Here is an 18536-nt window from a genome sequence, read left to right on the forward strand (position 1 = left end):
AAGAAAAGAAAACTTGAAAAAGAATTTATTTTTTACATTTCAGTGACTGGTTTTGGACTGCAAAATTGAATGTACGTCAGAAAATGATTAAAACGTGCGGCGGCCTGTACAGCGACAATTAAATAAGCAGTTAAAAGCCTTATTCTTCTAATTTAATTTTTGATCGCGTTTTCGGTTTACACCTGAACAATCTTGAAATTATTTATACGGATTTGTGATTCCTCTCTTTCCATCATTCCCTTGGTTTGTTTAAGCTATTGTTTTTAGAATAATGTTCTGATAACAAAACAATCAGTACACCGATTTCCAAATTTATTGCTCAAAAATCTCCTGTACCTATTCAGACTGCAGTCCCGATTATCCCCAGTTAACGGTTGTGACTTAAAGATAATTTTAAAAATATTTTTCAAATATAAAACGTAAAATTCTTTACTTATCCAAAGTTTTACAATACCTGGTATAATTTTATTTCTTGCTGTTTTAGACAGTTTTATGAAATTGTTTAAGCTTTTGTAGTCATGTTATATAAAGAAATTAATAAAAGAAATATATTAAAAATTGTTTAAGTTTAAATTCCAAAGCACATCAAAGAACACATTTTTTAAACTATTTTAAACCTGGGTGCGGAATAGTGGTTCGCAAAACGGCCTCAATTTGGAACTGTCAAAGTGGAACCAATTTACTGTTCGCCAAAAGTAGAGAGTATTGTTATCGATCATAAAAAATTGTTTGTTTTTTTTTTGAAGAATGAAAAAAATGTGTGGCTTTTGAGGACCTGGAGTTTAAGTCAAGAAATCTTAAGAAAGTTACAGGTGAGATCGTCATTTTTTATAATCATGAATGGAAGTTATTAATGGAGTCGATGCGGTTTTATCCATCCAAAAGTTGTCTTTATTGCTTGATTCCGTTTGAAAACCTGGTATACTGAAAATCTTCTCTGTTTGTTGGATTAGTTTCGCTAGAATTAGCGATGTTTTTTCGCTGGACCAGAAAGAGCTGCAGGAATAAAAAATCAACCAGGGAATTTATCTGCAACATCGCAGAATGACACTCTCGCCGCAGTTCTTCGTCACCCGTAAAAAAGAGAAACCTCTTCTAACCGATCGATATTTGAAAATACACACTATTTTCCAGCAAAATATGTAAAATATTAGAAAAAATGAAACACAAGCTACTGATTATAAAACAGCTCATTTTCCAGTAAGAAAAAAGTCATGCTTGTGCTTGAACAGCCTCCTACTTTGTGGATGTAAACAAAGTGGGACCATTCGAAAATCACGTTACGCATTCTCTCTATTCATCACCCAGTTTTAAACTATCTGAAAACTGCTGTCCTTGTTCAGACTGAAGTGTAGCTTTATACCAATTAACATTTTTGGGCTAATTCTATGATTAAATCCTGGGTGATGAATAGAGAGAATGCGTAACGTGATTTTCGAATGGTCCCACTTTGTTTACATCCACAAAGTAGGAGGCTGTTCAAGCACAAGCATGACTTTTTTCTTACTGGAAAATGAGCTGTTTTATAATCAGTAGCTTGTGTTTCATTTTTTCTAATATTTTACATATTTTGCTGGAAAATAGTGTGTATTTTCAAATATCGATCGGTTAGAAGAGGTTTCTCTTTTTTACGGGTGACGAAGAACTGCGGCGAGAGTGTCATTCTGCGATGTTGCAGATAAATTCCCTGGTTGATTTTTTATTCCTGCAGCTCTTTCTGGTCCAGCGAAAAAACATCGCTAATTCTAGCGAAACTAATCCAACAAACAGAGAAGATTTTCAGTATACCAGGTTTTCAAACGGAATCAAGCAATAAAGACAACTTTTGGATGGATAAAACCGCATCGACTCCATTAATAACTTCCATTCATGATTATAAAAAATGACGATCTCACCTGTAACTTTCTTAAGATTTCTTGACTTAAACTCCAGGTCCTCAAAAGCCACACATTTTTTTCATTCTTCAAAAAAAAAACAAACAATTTTTTATGATCGATAACAATACTCTCTACTTTTGGCGAACAGTAAATTGGTTCCACTTTGACAGTTCCAAATTGAGGCCGTTTTGCGAACCACTATTCCGCACCCAGATTAAATCTAGAAAAACATTACAAATATAATGAAAACATATATTTTATAACTGCTTGAAAAATTTCCCGGGATCCCGGGTTTTTTCCTCGTTTCCCGGGAAATTCAGAACCCTGGAAAATTGGACGCCCTAATTTTCAAAATAATACTCATATCTTTAAAAAACTCATTTTAGTTCCTCAACTACGAAAAAGTAAAGGGCGAAAAATGAACTATTTTTGTGATTTGGGGTAAAAAAAAATTTCTATAAAAAATTGTTTGCTGTCAATCTGATTCTTGGAAGGCATGTGGGGAGTGTTTGAATGAAATAGTGAAATAATTGTGGGGAGTGTTTGAATGAAATAGTGAAATAATCCTGAATGTTTACACTTTGCTATTGTGCCCTGATGAAATGTTTGGCTAGAAAATATCGATTTTGTCCTTAGATGTTTTTTCTTCGTTTCTTCATAATTATTTCAGCATAAATAAAAAAAAATCAATAAAATAATAACGATTCTAATTCGGTACTATTTTATTTCAACAAACATCCCGCCACCATGTCACGTGTGCCGCACCGATCGTCGTATGCACTCTTTCGTCGATTCTCAACTTTGCCATGGCAAGGGTTGCTGGGTGGGTGGTTGTTTTGGTTTGTTGTTTCTCTGACATTCTACGCGCGCTCTCTTCACGTTCGTCGATCGTGGGGTGGACCTCTCACAACTACGGCCACGGTCCACTCACCCGCACACTCACACCCTTTTGCTCAACCGCATGCATGACTCCCTCTCTGGCGCATAACAACTATGTTGCTAGTTTGGCGGATACACGTTGTTGGAGTAGGTTTTGAAAATGGCTAATAATTTTGAATGATTTTTTGGCAAAAATTTCGGTTGATAAAAATCATTTGAAATTGAAACTCAGCAATAATTGATTCATTAAGCCAAATTCAAACATGTATCCAGATGTATCGTACCAATACTTGGAGCAATAGTAAAAGCAATACAAAACGTAATGTAATATGATGTGATAGAGAGGTGATGATTACTTCAGCCGAGCTGCAAGCAACTCACCGAGCGCGGAGAATACGCCTCCAAAAGTCAACCATAATCGCAGTCTGTCTGCGTGTAACCGATATACACTATAAACATATAGTATTTTTTATCCACCAGCAGAAGAGCAAACTGGTGGTCGAAACTCGAGTATTTTTGTCTTTTCTTAAATTTTCACACATTTTGTCAAAGACGTCGTCGCGTAGTGTAGTGTGCAGAAGCGTATCCAGAAAGAACCTGACCTCGGGCGGAGCAGAAATCAACCTGAGCTTAGACGTTCCAGCGTTCTTTGCAGGTCGTCCTTGGCTTCCGACCAAGATCCAGTCGATACCCATTCTAGTCAAGTCTCTCTACAGGTAAGTTGTTGCTTACGAATCCCATCAATTGAGCAGGGCACCACTCCCCCATCCCAAGAATTGGGTGTCATTTTGCGTGAATCGAGATGTTCTTGCGTAGAAGACGATGAGCGCAACAGATGTGAGTAATTTAGAAGATATTTTGAGTCATCTTTATTATTGCGCGCTTGAATGTGTGTGCGCTGTAAAGACATCATACGCCAGGTTCGAGCACCAACTTAAGGTGAAGCTTTCACGATGGTCAGCTAGGTTGGTTATTGATTTTTTTATTTCTTGATAAGGTGCCACCTTGAAAGTAGTATCCACAACTATATCATATATGCAAATTAGCTCTCTTTTACGATCCATCTACTTTCCACCCCCCAGGGGCAACACACCAAATCCTGCATAGCCAGTGAAAGTCCAGCCCCGCCATGGCCGATTACACGCAGTCCGCGACGGTCACGCAAACGACGACCGTGACCCAGCCGTACATCCGGTACGACCCAGAGTATATCCGCACCATCCCAGGCATCATCAAGATCGTCTGCTGCGTCCTGAACCTGATCGGATTCATCTGCATCGAGGTGTCCTACTTCAGCTACCACTCGCGGGGGTCGTTCTTCAACACCGTGGCCATGATGGGCTTCTGGTTCACCGGCATAATGCTGGTGTTCTACCTGTTTCACGTGTGCGAAAAGTTCCACAAGATTCCGTGGCTCAAGATAGAGATGTACTTTTGTGCGGCGTGGACGCTGCTGTACATGCTTGCGGCGTCGCTGGCAGCGGCCACCAACGCCGAGGCGTTCCAGGCAGCGGCGGTAAGTTTTGGAACTAAGCAGCATTTTTTGGGAATTTTGTAGAGAATAAAACATATTTTCAAATTTTCAGTTCTTCGGCTACTGCGCCATGATCGCTTACGGGTACGACGCATTCCTCAAGTATAAGGCGGTCAGCGCCGGCGAAATCGCCCAGGGAACCCGTTCCGTCCAGACGCAACAGCAGCAGCAGACAATCTCCACCGTGACCACTTACTAGGAAAAACAAATCTGGGACCAAATCCACCAGGCCACGCATTGGCTCCACTCCACAACTCCACCCAGTTTACAAATACAACTGCTTGTTTTAACGTTAAGAAAGCATAAATCAACCACGTGGATTGCTTCAGCTTAGTACTAAGAATATTATTTACTTTGTATAAATTAAATTTGTTATTCAGTTTTTAAATCTTCCGTTGCAAATATTCGCCATCCAGGTATTAACAATAACTACAAATCAATGTGTAATTAGCTTGAACCTAAATACTTATGAAACACCAACGAAATCGTCCTCGTGCTGGTTTTAACTAACCGCTTAACATTCTGTTACTAGTGATTTCTACAGCGTATTACCCATGTATACACTAAACACACCGTTTTAAACCAATCTTTCAAACGTCCCGTCAACGTCAAATCATCACCACCGTGTAAACTGTATTGCCTTAGATGTGGTCTTGCAATTGTTAGTTAAATACTGTAAGTGAACGAGAAAAAGTCGATCCACCAAACATAGTTTATGTGACACACGTAGAAGATGCCGTACCGTAATATTGTGTGCTTTTCGTGACAAATCAACGAGTCAAATAAATTATATACACCATTAAATTAATGTTTTAATTTAAGGACCATCCATAAACCACGTGGACACTCTTAGTGATTTTCCCCCTCCCCCACTCCCTCCTCAATTTCCATGCAAAACAAATCTTTTTTGTATGGAGCTTTTCATTGAAAAGATCAGAAAAATTAAAAAAAAACAATTTTTAACAATGAAAATAGGACCAATAGTTTCCGAAATATCGTCAGTTGAAAATTACAGGCTAATTTTGTGACACACAGAGAAATTCATTTTCATTGGTTCGAATTCTTTGCGATCTAAGAACCAATTGCCCGATTTTAAATGTTCCAGAGATAAAATAAAACTTTTTCAGGAACTGGAAAACGAATAAACTAAAATTTTCTTCTTTTTCTTCTATTCGCTGTATTTCGGCAACCAGAGGTTCAATCTTCAATGCCTTTTAGGCAATTTTATTGTAAATTTACTGAACTTTTCGAAAAATACATTTTCAGGATTGGACATTCGAAGAAATTTTTTTAAAAATAAAAAACAAGTTTTTTTTCAGTTAAGGCTATATCTTGAAAATGGTGCACTTGATAAAAAAAATGTGAAGTTCTTTTCGATTGAAAATTTGGTTTTACATTGGGGCCGTTGCAAAATTCCCATGAAAATAGAAGTCTTATCAACTGAAAACAATCTAAAATGCATTTTTCTGCATTGATAGTCATATTTAGCATGTTTGGGCTTGTTTAAAAATGTTTTGAATTATGAAATCCCAATGTACGACATCGCAAAAAAATTTCGCAAAAATAAAATGTTCGTCAATACTTAGATATTTTGGAAACTAATGATGGCAAAACAACTGGACAGGTGTATAATGCATTTTAAAACACGTTTGTCATTTAAATGTTGAAACCATGACTCGTAATTAAAAATTTTATACTTTTTTTTATTTATTTATTTTTTTGCCCCCCCCCCCCCCCCCCCCTCCGACTTTGGTCATAGTCGAGGGACATAAACTTCAAAAAATATTTGCAACGTCCTAAAAAATGGCTAAAATTTCTGTGTTTTCCAAAAACAATTTTTTTTCAACAAATCAATTTTTGGCTCAAAGTTTGTGGTAGGGCGTCCAATTTTCCCGGGTTCTGAATTTCCCGGGAAACGGGAAAAATATTTTTTGAATCCCGGGAATTCCCGGGATCTCGGGAATTTTTTGAAACAGTTATACAATCTATGTTTTCATTATATTTGTTATGTTTTTCTAGCTTTAATCATAGAATTAACTCAAAAATGTTATTTGGTAATAAGCTACACTTCAATCTGAACAAGGACAGCAGTCTTTATAGTCCTATATAGTTTAAAACAGTTTAAAAATGTGTTCTTTGATGTGCTTTTTAATTGAAATGCAGCACAATTTTTAATTAATTTCTTTTATTTATTTATTTATTTATATAGCATGGGGACCATCCATAAACCACGTGGACACTTTTTTGGTAATCTGTTACACCCCCCCCCCCCCTCGTGGACAATTGTCCATACAAAAAAAAAAACTTTTTTGTATGGATCGTGGACAATCGCCTTCCCCCCTCCCCCCCCCCCCCCTAAAGTGTCCACGTGGTTTATGGATGGTCCCATGACTACAAAAGCTTGAACAATTTCAATGAAACTGTCTAAAACAACAAGAAATAAAATTATACACTTTGGATAAGTGTAGAATTTTATGTTTTATATTTGAAATATATGTCAAACATTTTCTTTAAGTCACTAGCGTCAACTGGGGATAATCGGGACTGCAGTCTGAATAGGCACAGGAGATTTTTGAGCAATAAATTTGGAAATCTATCTTGATTCGTTACATTTATCCTGATTTGCTCCAGATGCCGGTTTTTTTTATGAATAGTTAATTTGTTTAATATTATACTTTTTTCAAGTTTAAATATATGTGAATATGTATAATACTACGTCTATTTAAAAAAAATAATAGAAAATACTTGAGACGCAAAGCATTTTGCGGATCTGTAAACTAAAATTTTAACAATTTTCCCTAATAAGCCAAATTAATCCTGATATATGCCGAATACAAATTTCAATGCTTTGAAGTTCTTATCGATTACTAAGTATTCAACTGTTGATCTATTTTTTTGTTTTCAATTTCGGGAATTCCCGGGACAAAATAAAAAAAATCCCGGGATTCAGGAATTCCCGGTTTTGGAAAAATCCCGGGAATTCCCGAGATGGACGCACTAGTTTGTGGTTTTTCTGTAAATATAAAAAAAATAATAAACCGGATGTTGGAAAATTGTTTTTTTTTTATCTAGGCCGCTGCAAATATTTTCCAAAGTTTAAAAAAAAATTGTTTAAATCAGCCGATTTCATAGATTTTTGCTTGTTCATACATGTATGCTGCCGCTCCAATCGGGTCCGTCCCATATGTAAAAACAGCAAGCCGAGCAAAACGCATGTCAAATTTGTATCGCCCATAAGACTACGTGTTGGAATTTCACGAAAAAGTGGATTTCTTCTGGTTTTCTAGAACAAAGTACCAAATTTTATTGTTTTTTTTTTCTGATAATTTACATGATTTTGAAGCGAACTACATAATTACCTAAAAATTGACGAAATTACATTTGGGACGGACTAGCTTCGAGCGGCAGTATGTTTAAGTTTTAAGTTTTAAGTTTTAAGTTTTAAGTTTTAAGTTTTAAGTTTTAAGTTTTAAGTTTTAAGTTTTAAGTTTTAAGTTTTAAGTTTTAAGTTTTAAGTTTTAAGTTTTAAGTTTTAAGTTTTAAGTTTTAAGTTTTAAGTTTTAAGTTTTAAGTTTTAAGTTTTAAGTTTTAAGTTTTAAGTTTTAAGTTTTAAGTTTTAAGTTTTAAGTTTTAAGTTTTAAGTTTTAAGTTTTAAGTTTTAAGTTTTAAGTTTTAAGTTTTAAGTTTTAAGTTTTAAGTTTTAAGTTTTAAGTTTTAAGTTTTAAGTTTTAAGTTTTAAGTTTTAAGTTTTAAGTTTTAAGTTTTAAGTTTTAAGTTTTAAGTTTTAAGTTTTAAGTTTTAAGTTTTAAGTTTTAAGTTTTAAGTTTTAAGTTTTAAGTTTTAAGTTTTAAGTTTTAAGTTTTAAGTTTTAAGTTTTAAGTTTTAAGTTTTAAGTTTTAAGTTTTAAGTTTTAAGTTTTAAGTTTTAAGTTTTAAGTTTTAAGTTTTAAGTTTTATGTTTTCAGTTTTAAGTTGTGTTTGGTTTTAAGAAGATAGATAATTTTCAAAAGAATGGTAATTTTAGCAAGAACTTTGAATTTCAAAGAGATCTGCTCTTTTTTTATAAATGAGTGTTATTTTTTTTTTTTTTTTTTTCAAGAATCATGCAATCTATTGATTTTTTAATAGATTAATACATTTGAATCTTCAGATTTTCATCCAAATGTTGGCAAAGATGGTAATTTTTACCCGATAAAAAAAACTAGTGTGCGATATTCATAAAACAATAGATCCGGCTTTGTAGGTGTTCAAAATGGTTGCTTCTAACAACTGAGTTTAAATTTTTTGTTCTGTAAAACTTTTTCAAATTTGAGAAAATTCAAAAAACACGTTTGATGTATTTAAAGTTCTACAATTTATTAACACTTTTTACAGCTACTTAAATCACATAAAATAGTAAATTTTGTTTATTGTCTTGTCCGTATCAATTTAAATTTGGTACTAATACTAAGTAAACATTTACTAAAGCTAGGATACCAGTTCTTTTCCGAGAAAGTTTCTAGTATGAAGTAGTTCTTCAGAGTTAAACAAAAAACAATCAACAAATCTGCAGTCGAAAGCTATCTCTTCCTCTCTTTTTTTGGAAGCAGCCAAGCATTTTAACATTGTACATTAAAGCAGGGACTTGAACTACAAATTAACTTCATTTCCAATCCCACGGAATGCAGACCGTCCCGTCGGTCAGCACCGAGTAGTACGTCGTCACGTTGAGATGCACGTCGGCCAGCTCGAAACCTGCGGCTTCCGTGAGCAGTTTTTCCAGACACTCGATCATCCGGTCGGGCGTCACCGAATCGTCTTTGCTGAGCGAAAGGAGGCGAAATTGTTGAACGCAACGCGCGTGCAGATCCCGCTCGACGTATTTGTGCAGATTGTACGATTGCTGTTTGTGCAGCGATTCCTCGAGGTGATTGGTGAGAAAGTCGACTAGCAGCACACCCGGGCAGGTCGCCGGAACGATGAGCTGGCCGGTGGGGCTGACCATCAGGGGACCGGCTTCGCTTTCGACCACAATTTCAAACTGGGACAGATCGGTTGGCCAACTTTTCGGGTACTTTGCCTTGCTGAGGTAATCGAGCAAGCTCGTGGTTATTTTACGCAGATGAGAAGCGTACGCCATGGCTTGCGCTTTGGGCATGAACTTGCGTCGGCCTACGCGAATGTTGCGTAGAACCTGCGACAAGGCGTGCTCGTACGCGGGCAGTTTGCGCAGGTGCGCGTCGTGCTTTTCCACGTTTTGAAGAAGCTACGAGAATTATAATTTGTTTAAACAATTTAAAACCAATTAAAAGCGACTTTGACTTACATCCAACCAATTCTCCTGCACGTCCCCGGTAAACAGCATTATGTGCCCATCCAGGCTCACTCCAGTGAAGGACGCAAACACCACCACCCGATCTTTAACACCCGCGATCGCCTTCGGATGCAACGCCACCAACCGTTCGAGACTTTTCAAACACCCTCCAAAGTGTTCCGCGTTCCAGCCGCAGTCGTACACAATGTCCTTCGCCCCCATCAACTTCACCATCGATTCCCGCAACTTTTCGTCCTCGTCCTTCATCTCCTGCAGTGCCCTCATCCGCACCGTCGCCGTAACCAAGTGTTTCCGTAGCCAATACTTGAGCGATTCGTTCTCCCGCGCTTTCTTCACCCGAAACTGAAAGATGTCGAACTCACTCTCGAACGGCGATTCCTCATCCTGCTCGGCTCGTCTCCGATACGTCTGACCACCTCCTCCTGTGCTGCTTGACCTTGACTTTTGTCCTCTGGAACTGCCGCCAGCCGTCGTCGTCGCCGCCGTCGAGACCATTTTCTCCACAAACTCCGTGGACAGATTGCACGATTCCAGTATCTTTCTCAGCACCAGCTTGGTGTCGGTCGTTCGTTCCATCTGAACCTTGACTAGCTTGAAGATGCCGCGGTGTTCCGGGGCGTTCGAGGCCCGCACGTAGAACGGGAGTATTTTTGGTGTCGAAGGAAGAACGCGCCGTTGGCTCAGCAGCGACTCCAGGTGGGCGCTCAGCAGTTTAAGGGAGTCTTCGTTGACCTGGCGCTCCTGCGGGTACCTCCCGAACAGGTCCGGATGGACGGCGAAGTAAAAGGGCCGCAGCGCCGTGGCCACCTCGGACGAACCGAGCGCTCGGTAGATTATGGCAGCGTACGGGTTGCGTGGCACACTGGAGCGTTAAAAAATAGTTAGATTAAAAGCGTAGCGACAAACTTCCCTCCCAACATACCATCGTTTCAGGTAAATATTCATTATTTTGCACAATTTCGTTACTATCGCTAGAAGGTCGGTTCGTGCCCTCTTATCATGGCAAAGAATGTCAACAAAAACATTGGAAATTGCGCGTTTGACATTTGCGAACTTTTGGTGACTTTTGGGGTGACAAAAATGCGATGTTTTTCTTGTTGTTGTTTTGAGAGAAGTACTAGATTAAGAAGTACACTCCTCTTGCTCGCTTATTTGGATTTGATTAGAAATTAAGCAATAATTTACTGAAAAAAGATATCATAAAATGGGTCCATAATTGAAGCATGATTATTCACAACGCCAAAAAACAAAAAAATAAAATATATTTCTGAAATTTCCAAACATTTTCATTGCCTTTATAAAAGTTTTTATAACAAAAGAAAACTGGTTCAAGGTAAAATTGTAAAACACAGTACTAGAAATCGTTTTAAACAAGGCAATCATTCGATTTTCTTCAAATAAAGACATGCAGTGAAGTACTGAATAATTATTTTAATTTTATTCGAACAAAATGTGTTATTTTTTCCCATTAACATTACTACTCGCTGTAGTCGAGTTTGACAATAATATGGCGGCTGTAAAAATGCAATTTTCAAGTGCTAATACACGCAGAAAAATAAGGCATATTTGAATCAACAAATCGTTTTGTTGATTTGAAAATCAAGATTTTTGTTGAATCAACGCAAAACGTCAAAGCAACTTTTTCAAAACAACAAAAGATTTTTGTGGAATTAAGAAAATTAAGGTTTATTTCAACGCAAAATCGGCGTTGATTATAATCAACGTTGTTGAATCAAACCTCGTACAGGCTGTTCTACAACATATTTTTCTGCGTGTAAATACAATACTTAAATACAAAATTTCTAAAATACTAAAATATTCATTTTTTTTTGCATTAAAATGATTAAAATGTTTTTTTTTTTTTGACATAAGGCTTTAGAACCCTATTCAAGATTCAGATTTTTTAATTTCAAAAAATCAATTGATAAAGATTTCCTGTATTAAGAATATCTAAATTCAAATTTTGTACAATTTAAAAAATCAAGTAACGATATTTTTTCAATTCAACAATTTTCAAATTGAATAAAACTGACAATTAAAATTTTAAAGAATTATAAAATTAACAAATTATAATAGTCAAATGATCAAAAAATTAACTAATAAGGTATTTAAGTATTTAAGAATTGAAAAATTCAGGAATTGAAGAATTTCAGGAATTTATTCTTTTTTTAAATTTTACAATCAAGAAATTCAAGAACTTTAGGATTGAAGCATTTTGAAAAAAGTCGTTTTTGCTAGTTCCGTATTAACTTTTCAATAAGGCGAATCCCTAAATATAAACAAGCAGCCTATCCCTTTCTTACTCAACGTGAACTGTCACTAGAGCAAGTGGGATAGATTGTTTATTTACGTCTACAAATTAGCCCTGTTGAAAAGTTAATGCGAAATTTTGAACTCCTGAGTTTGTGTTTTTTTTGTTTTATTATTTTTAATTTTTTTTTTCTCCTAAGAATCCCAAGCGCGCACACCGTCCAAAACTAGAGACCCTTAAATAGGGAGACTGGTCAGACTTGGGTAAATCGATCTGGCAACGTATATTTTGAGCTGGCCAACACTGTCAGGTTTAGCTGTTCATAAAGGCAAATACTCGTTTGGATATGTCAAATTCACTTCAACCAGTCTCCCTATTTAGCGTCCCTATCCAAAACGACAGTCAACTTGTTTTGGGGGAGTCACGAAAAGCATGCGCAACATTTCTTGTCCGCACTCTTCCCACATTGTTATCCGAGCATTCGTTGGTGAAGGTTGTCTGAATCAACATGACTCGTCGCGTCCCGGCGCAAAACGCCGGCAATATTGCCCTACCTGCGGCTCAAGCAGGCAAAAAAGTGGGAATTTCCAAAAGGAAGGTTGAGGCCCCAACTGATGGCCAAAAACCGGGGATTTCCAAGAGGAAGGTGCTTTTGGAAGTGACATCGAACAGCAAAAAGACGAAAAAGAGCGACGGTACTGTACCGATGGATGAGGAGGAGGAGAACTCTTCATCGCACGAGGAGCAGCTTTTGAAGAACAACAAGTTTGCTGGACTGCCTGACGAGGACCAGGTAGCGGAAGCAAAGGAGAATGAAGTGAAACAGCGAAAGGAGAAACTGCCTCCTTTTTATGTGCGGCAATCAGCAGCAACGATCGACTTTCGAGCGGGGCTGGTTGAACTCATCAAGTCTGGGAAAGTCCAAGGCAACATTCGTCTGTGTCAGGACGGATTTAAGGTGCTGGTGCAATCCAGGCAGCACTATCAACTGGTCAAGGATTACTTGACCGAAAACGAGGCGGAGTACTTTACCCATGATGTCGTCATGGATAAGCCGTACAAAATCGTCGTCAGAGGTCTGTACGACATGCCAGTGGAGGAATTAGCTGCCGAGCTAAAAGTTTTGAAACTGGATGTGTTGGCCGTGCACAAAATGAGCCGACGCAACAAAGACATCAAGTACCGTGACCAGCTCTACCTGCTGCATTTGGCTAAGGGATCGACGACGCTTCCTGAGCTGAAGGCAATTCGAGCGGTTTTCAACATTATCGTGTCGTGGGAGCGATACCGACCAGTGCATCGTGACGTCACACAATGCTTCAACTGCCTGGGCTTCGGGCACGGAGGTAAGAACTGCCACCTGAAGCGTCGTTGCGCCAAATGTGGTACCGATGCGCACATCACATCCCAGTGCATCCAAGATTCGCTGGTGAAGTGCCTCAACTGCAACGGTGAGCACTCGTCAACCGACCGAAAGTGCCCCAAGAGAGCTGAGTTCGTGAAAATTCGGCAGCAAGCATCGACGAAGAATCAGCCTCAGCGTCGTAGAACTCCTCCAGCCCTGGTGGAGCAAAATTTTCCACCTCTTCAACCGCGACGCCAGGTCCCGAACTTGGCACCGTTACCGTTGGATCCCAGAAAGAGAGCTGAGATGAATCATCCACGGCCGGGTTCCAGCCAGGAGCCGAGACCGCCACCACCGGGCTTCAGCCAAGAGCCAAGACCAACCCAAGAATCAGCAGTTGAGGAAAATGGTAATGATCTTTACACCTCAACCGAACTCCTCAATATTTTCAAACAGATGTCCGCTGCACTGCGTGGATGCAAAACCAAGACCCAGCAGATTGAAGTGCTGACCTCGTTCGTCATCCAGTATGGATCGTAGGTCCCTCAAGCTGCTGAATTGGAACGCTTGCTCCATTAGGAGGAAGAACTTAGAGCTGGTGGATTTTCTTCGCGAGAAGGAGATCGACGTAGCTGCCATCACGGAAACTCATCTGAAGCCCGGTGAAAAAGTTTATCTGCAAAACTACAAGATTGCGACGCAGCTCGACAGGACCACGTCTGGAGGAGGAGGTGTGCTTGTCGCTGTTCATCGTGATCTCAAGCCACGCCGGCTGCCACACTTTAAGCTGGACATCATCGAGGCCGTTGGAGTGGAAATTCCCACTTCGGTTGGCCCAGTACTCTTCATTGCTGCATACTGCCCACGTCAGGTGAATGCCAGAGATGGTTCAGCAGCAAAACTGAAGGGCGATATCCAGAAGCTGACACGGCGGAGCGCAAAGTACATCATCGCTGGTGACCTCAACGCGAAGCATGAAGTTTGGGGCAACAGCAGGAGGAATCGGAACGGAGTGATTCTGCACAACGATCTGCAAAACGGATACTACAACGTTGTGAGTCCGGATCGTCCAACGAGGGTGGCTCGGTCTGGGAATCACTCAATTATCGATTTCTTCATTACCAATATGGCTGAGAACGTGGCTCATCCTGAGGTGTTTGAAGAGTTGAGTTCTGATCACTATCCGGTGGTTGTGGAGGTTGGAGCTTCCGTTACTCCGCAGCGGCAACCAACCCGGAAAGATTACCACAACGTTGACTGGCAGCAGTTTCAGCAAGTGGTCGACAGCAACATCGACTATGATCAACACCCGGAAACTTCTGCCGATATTGATCGTTCGCTGGAGGTGATCCAGCAGGCTATCAACCAAGCAGAGGCTGCCAACGTTCGGGAGGTTCCTGTTAATTTTAAGGTAACTGATATTGACGTAGATACTAAACACTTGATTAGACTTAGGAATGTTTATAGGAGACAATATCAACGGACTGGGGACTATGACAAAAAGATTTCAGTTAACAATTTGAACAAAATCATACAAGACCGACTTGACAATATTAGAAATCAAGAATTTTCAAAACATGTAAGCCAGCTTGGAAATTATTCAAAACCATTTTGGAAACTTTCAAAAGTTCTTAAAAACAAACCAAAGCCTATTCCTCCTCTTATTGTTGAGGATTCTCCTTTGATTACATCCGAGGAAAAGGCAAATGCACTTGGGCTTCATTTTGTTAGTTCACATAATCTTGGCGCTTCCATGACCAGCCGTAAAGAAACATCAGTTGCCAATAGTATTTCAACAATCAATGACTCTACCTTTGAATTTCCTGCAGATTCCCATGTTTCTGGTGAGGAAGTCAAAGTTGTAGTTAAACAAATGAAAAATATGAAAGCTCCTGGCTTTGATAACATTTTTAATCTAGTGTTGAAAAAACAGAGTGATCAGTTCTTTCAACATCTAGCCAATATTTTCAATAAATGTTTGCAACTTGCTTACTTCCCCACCAATTGGAAGCTGGGCAAAGTCATACCAATTTTGAAGCCTCAAAAAGATCCAACATCGCCAACAAGTTATCGTCCCATTAGTCTTTTGAGTAGTCTGTCCAAACTCTTTGAGAAGGTCATCTATTCAAGGCTTTTGGATTTTACCAACGATAATAATATAATTTTGAACGAGCAGTTTGGCTTCCGCAAGGGACATAATACTGCTCATCAGCTTACGAGAGTAACTAAAATCATCAAGCAGAACAAGCTTGAGTCTAAATCAACTGCTATGGCTTTGTTGGATGTTGAGAAGGCTTTTGACAATGTTTGGCATGATGGTTTGATACATAAACTATATTTATACGGTTTTCCAATGTATCTTATCAAAATTATCCAGCACTATCTTTCGGAGAGATCGTTCAGGGTTTTTCTGAATGGGATTGCTTCTGGATTATTCAACATTGATGCTGGGGTTCCCCAAGGAAGTATTCTTGGCCCACTTCTGTACAATATTTTTACATCTGATTTGCCTACTCTTCCTGGTAATGGTGTGTTGTCACTTTTTGCTGATGACACTGCCGTTATTTATAAGGGTAAAATAACCAGATATTTAGTCGGCCGTCTTCAGAAGGGTCTTGACGTTCTTTCCGAATACTTTGGCGACTGGAAAATTCGCATAAATGCAGCCAAAACTCAAACCATCATTTTTCCACTTTCCAAATCGGCCCGATTTGTCCCAAAGGATGATGTTTTGATTAAAATGAATGATGTTTCAATACCCTGGTCAAAGGAAGTTGTATATTTAGGTCTCATACTTGACTCGAAACTATTGTTTCGACAGCATGTAGATAAAATATTGAACAAGTGCAGCATTCTCATCAGGTGTTTGTATCCTTTAATTAACAGAAAATCAAAGCTTTCTTTGAAAAATAAGCTAGCAGTATACAAACAAATAATTTACCCCGTTATTGAGTATGCAGTACCTGTTTGGGAGTGTTGCGCTAGAACTCATAAATTGAAGCTCCAGCGTGTCCAAAACAAGGTACTCAAAATGGTTTTGAATGTTCCTGGCTGGACTAGATCAAGTGAGGTTCATGAATTAGCAGAAGTAAAAATGTTGGATCAGAAGATTCAAGAAAAATGTTTGAAATTCAGGGAAAAATGTGCTATATCTGAATACCCCTTGATTCAAGGATTGGTTTAGTTTATGGTAAGATTAAGTTAGTTTTAGGTTAGGTTATGTTTTCTTAAATAAATTTTTTTTTCTTCATTGTACCTAGTGTTACAAAAATGATAAATCATATACTTTTAAAGTTATGAACATGAACAGTGTTTAAATCACGAAAAGCAAACTAAAGCTGAAGAGCCACAGCTGACCACTTATTATGTAAACCAAATGTAATTATTATAAGAAAGATTCAATAAAGTATATTTAATTCAAAAAAATTCAAATTCCGCACTCTTCCGATCTCCATACTTAGCTAACGGACATTTTCTTTCTTTTCCATTACACCGCAAGCAAAAGAGAGGTTCGAGTTGGTTGGTTTGATAGCAGTTTTATTTTTTTGTTGTTTTTTTTTTTGCGTTGCTCTAAAATCTTTTCTAAACATATTCCTCACAATAACAAATATCAGGTACGGTAATTTCGCGTATTTCTCACATCACTAGTTTTTCTTCCGGTTTTTTCTTCTTCCATGTTAATTTGTTTCCCTTACTTTTCTATTTGAAATTATAGGAAATAGATTTAGAACTAGTTTTGTCAAAACGATCTTTTTTTTTGTTGATGTTGTTTTATTTTTTCTCACACAAATCAAAGCCAATCAAAACTGCTATCCCGGGGCAAAATGACAAGAATGAGGGGGGTATTCGTTTGAAGTGTTGTTGTTGGTTTGGACTGATTGATTCCACTGCATTGTTAACTCTATGGTGTTGGTCACGTGGGACCAAACGTTTTTTCTTTAAAGGGGGGAATTTGAAATTCTACTGCTTGAAAACGCGCGGTTGCGCGACGATTTACGTCATTTGGAAGGATTAAACTTGGCTTTGATTTGTGGCGAATCTCCGCGCGTGGTTGACAGTTTTCAGGGCACGCTTTAAGGTGTTGTGCTACGACCCTTGTTTTTAATAAATTGCCATTTATTAGTTGGTATTTTCTAACGGCTTGATTTTTTTTTTCGTGTAAATAACAGGTACTCTGAAGTAATTGTTTTCTCTCTCTCTCTCTTCCTCTGTTAGTGTAGTAAAGTTAAAAAGAATGACTTTCAGAACCAATAAAATGTACGAGACAAATGCTAGCCTGCCGACCTGTGTTGACACTAATGCAATAAAAACTCTGTAACTTTTTTTGTTTAGTACGAACCGTGTGTGGCAGTCAGTGTCGTGTCTGTCCAAAATACTGAAGATACAAAACTAGAGATTGCACTTATAAGAAAATAAGACGGAAACTAACAGAGACTGGAAGGGGTGTGCGCGACTGCGCAACAAAACAAAATCGGAGGAGGAAAGTTTAACAAATCAACTCTCCTCGGCGTTAGTTTATCTTCTTCTTCTTTTTTGTTTGTTTCAGTTATTGATAGAGATCACAATTCGTTTTTTATGCCTGAATTCACATGTTTGGTTGTTGTTTTGTGTCCAATTTTTTTTCTTCTTCTGGATGTTGTTTTATTGGACTCGTCTAATGCGCGTCTTAGGGGGAAACCCAACGAGCTGCCGGTTCAAATTTGCGTACCGGAGATTCTGAGGTTCGCCACATGGCGGGATGTTGCGTGCGTATGTGTGACGAGTTACGCAAATTTGAACCACTTGTTTCCCTGTTGGCAGCGCCGTTTGGAATCCGCCCAAGACGCTTAGACCTGCTTCTCTCCTGCTCTGCCTTTCTTGAGGCAAACTAATTTAACTAATCGACAAATCTGCGATTTTTAATCACTTTTCACCCTCGGAAAGTTTTTTTAGTTACGCTGCAGGAAATCTACCTTTGACCTTCAACCAGAAATTCTGAATCAACTCAAAAGTTGGCATTTCTCAAAAGATCGAAAATGGACTTCCATTCAAATTAGGGTGACCAGAGTTCAAAATTCGCAGATTTCATCAATGGAATGTCGCCACTGGCGACTAAACGAACTAGTTGATTGCGTTTTGCGTTCGTTTTGTGTTATTCCAAGAGCGCCCTCTTCTTAAACGAAGAGTCACCGCTCTTCTCTCCCTTCTTCGCGCTACAAATTGTCCCAGAAAAACGCGGTGCTGCAAAGTTTACCTGTTCCGCGAAAGAAATCGTTTAAATTTCCCAAAACCCCTAATTATAAAAGTAACGCGAACAATTCGATCCCCTTTGCAGCATCGCACTTTTGCGTAAACAAT

General features: G+C 38.5%; 2 protein-coding genes across 3 annotated transcripts; one reads left to right on the plus strand and one right to left on the minus strand.

Annotated features, from left to right (window-relative positions):
* Nucleotides 1–3108: 3108 nt before the first annotated feature.
* On the plus strand, nucleotides 3109–5094 carry LOC120415716 (CKLF-like MARVEL transmembrane domain-containing protein 4). 2 transcript variants are annotated; one of them, XM_039577311.2, is made up of 3 exons: nucleotides 3109–3472; nucleotides 3839–4272; nucleotides 4343–5094. In XM_039577311.2, the coding sequence occupies exons 2-3, from the start codon at nucleotides 3886–3888 to the stop codon at nucleotides 4487–4489; spliced, it is 534 nt and encodes a 177-aa protein (XP_039433245.1). In that variant the 5' UTR covers nucleotides 3109–3472; nucleotides 3839–3885; the 3' UTR covers nucleotides 4490–5094. The 2 variants fall into 2 exon arrangements, with proteins under 2 accessions (XP_039433245.1, XP_052563889.1); XM_052707929.1 differs by lacking the exon at nucleotides 3109–3472 and adding an exon at nucleotides 3607–3721.
* A 3534-nt stretch (nucleotides 5095–8628) lies between these two features.
* On the minus strand, nucleotides 8629–10657 carry LOC120415719 (T-cell activation inhibitor, mitochondrial). The gene is made up of 3 exons (XM_039577314.2): nucleotides 10526–10657; nucleotides 9595–10465; nucleotides 8629–9534 (listed from the first exon to the last, which is right to left on the minus strand). Exons 1-3 carry the CDS (start codon nucleotides 10546–10548, stop codon nucleotides 8932–8934), a joined length of 1497 nt encoding a protein of 498 aa, XP_039433248.1. The 5' UTR covers nucleotides 10549–10657; the 3' UTR covers nucleotides 8629–8931.
* Between the last annotated feature and the right edge of the window lie 7879 nt (nucleotides 10658–18536).

This window comes from Culex pipiens, chromosome 2 (genome assembly GCF_016801865.2).
Source record: "Culex pipiens pallens isolate TS chromosome 2, TS_CPP_V2, whole genome shotgun sequence".
Taxonomy (NCBI): Eukaryota; Metazoa; Arthropoda; class Insecta; order Diptera; family Culicidae; genus Culex; species Culex pipiens.

Excerpts from the sequence above, each read along its gene's own strand:
- LOC120415716 (XM_039577311.2), top strand. The coding sequence starts at position 3,886 with ATGGCCGATTACACGCAGTCCGCGACGGTCACGCAAACGACGACCGTG. Across the intron at positions 4,273-4,342 it reads AGGCGTTCCAGGCAGCGGCG|TTCTTCGGCTACTGCGCCAT; the intron begins GTAAGTTTTGGA and ends TCAAATTTTCAG.
- LOC120415719 (XM_039577314.2), bottom strand. The coding sequence starts at position 10,548 with ATGAATATTTACCTGAAACGATG. Across the intron at positions 10,466-10,525 it reads AATATTTACCTGAAACGATG|TGTGCCACGCAACCCGTACG; the intron begins GTATGTTGGGAG and ends TTAACGCTCCAG. Across the intron at positions 9,535-9,594 it reads TGCAGGAGAATTGGTTGGAT|CTTCTTCAAAACGTGGAAAA; the intron begins GTAAGTCAAAGT and ends TAATTCTCGTAG.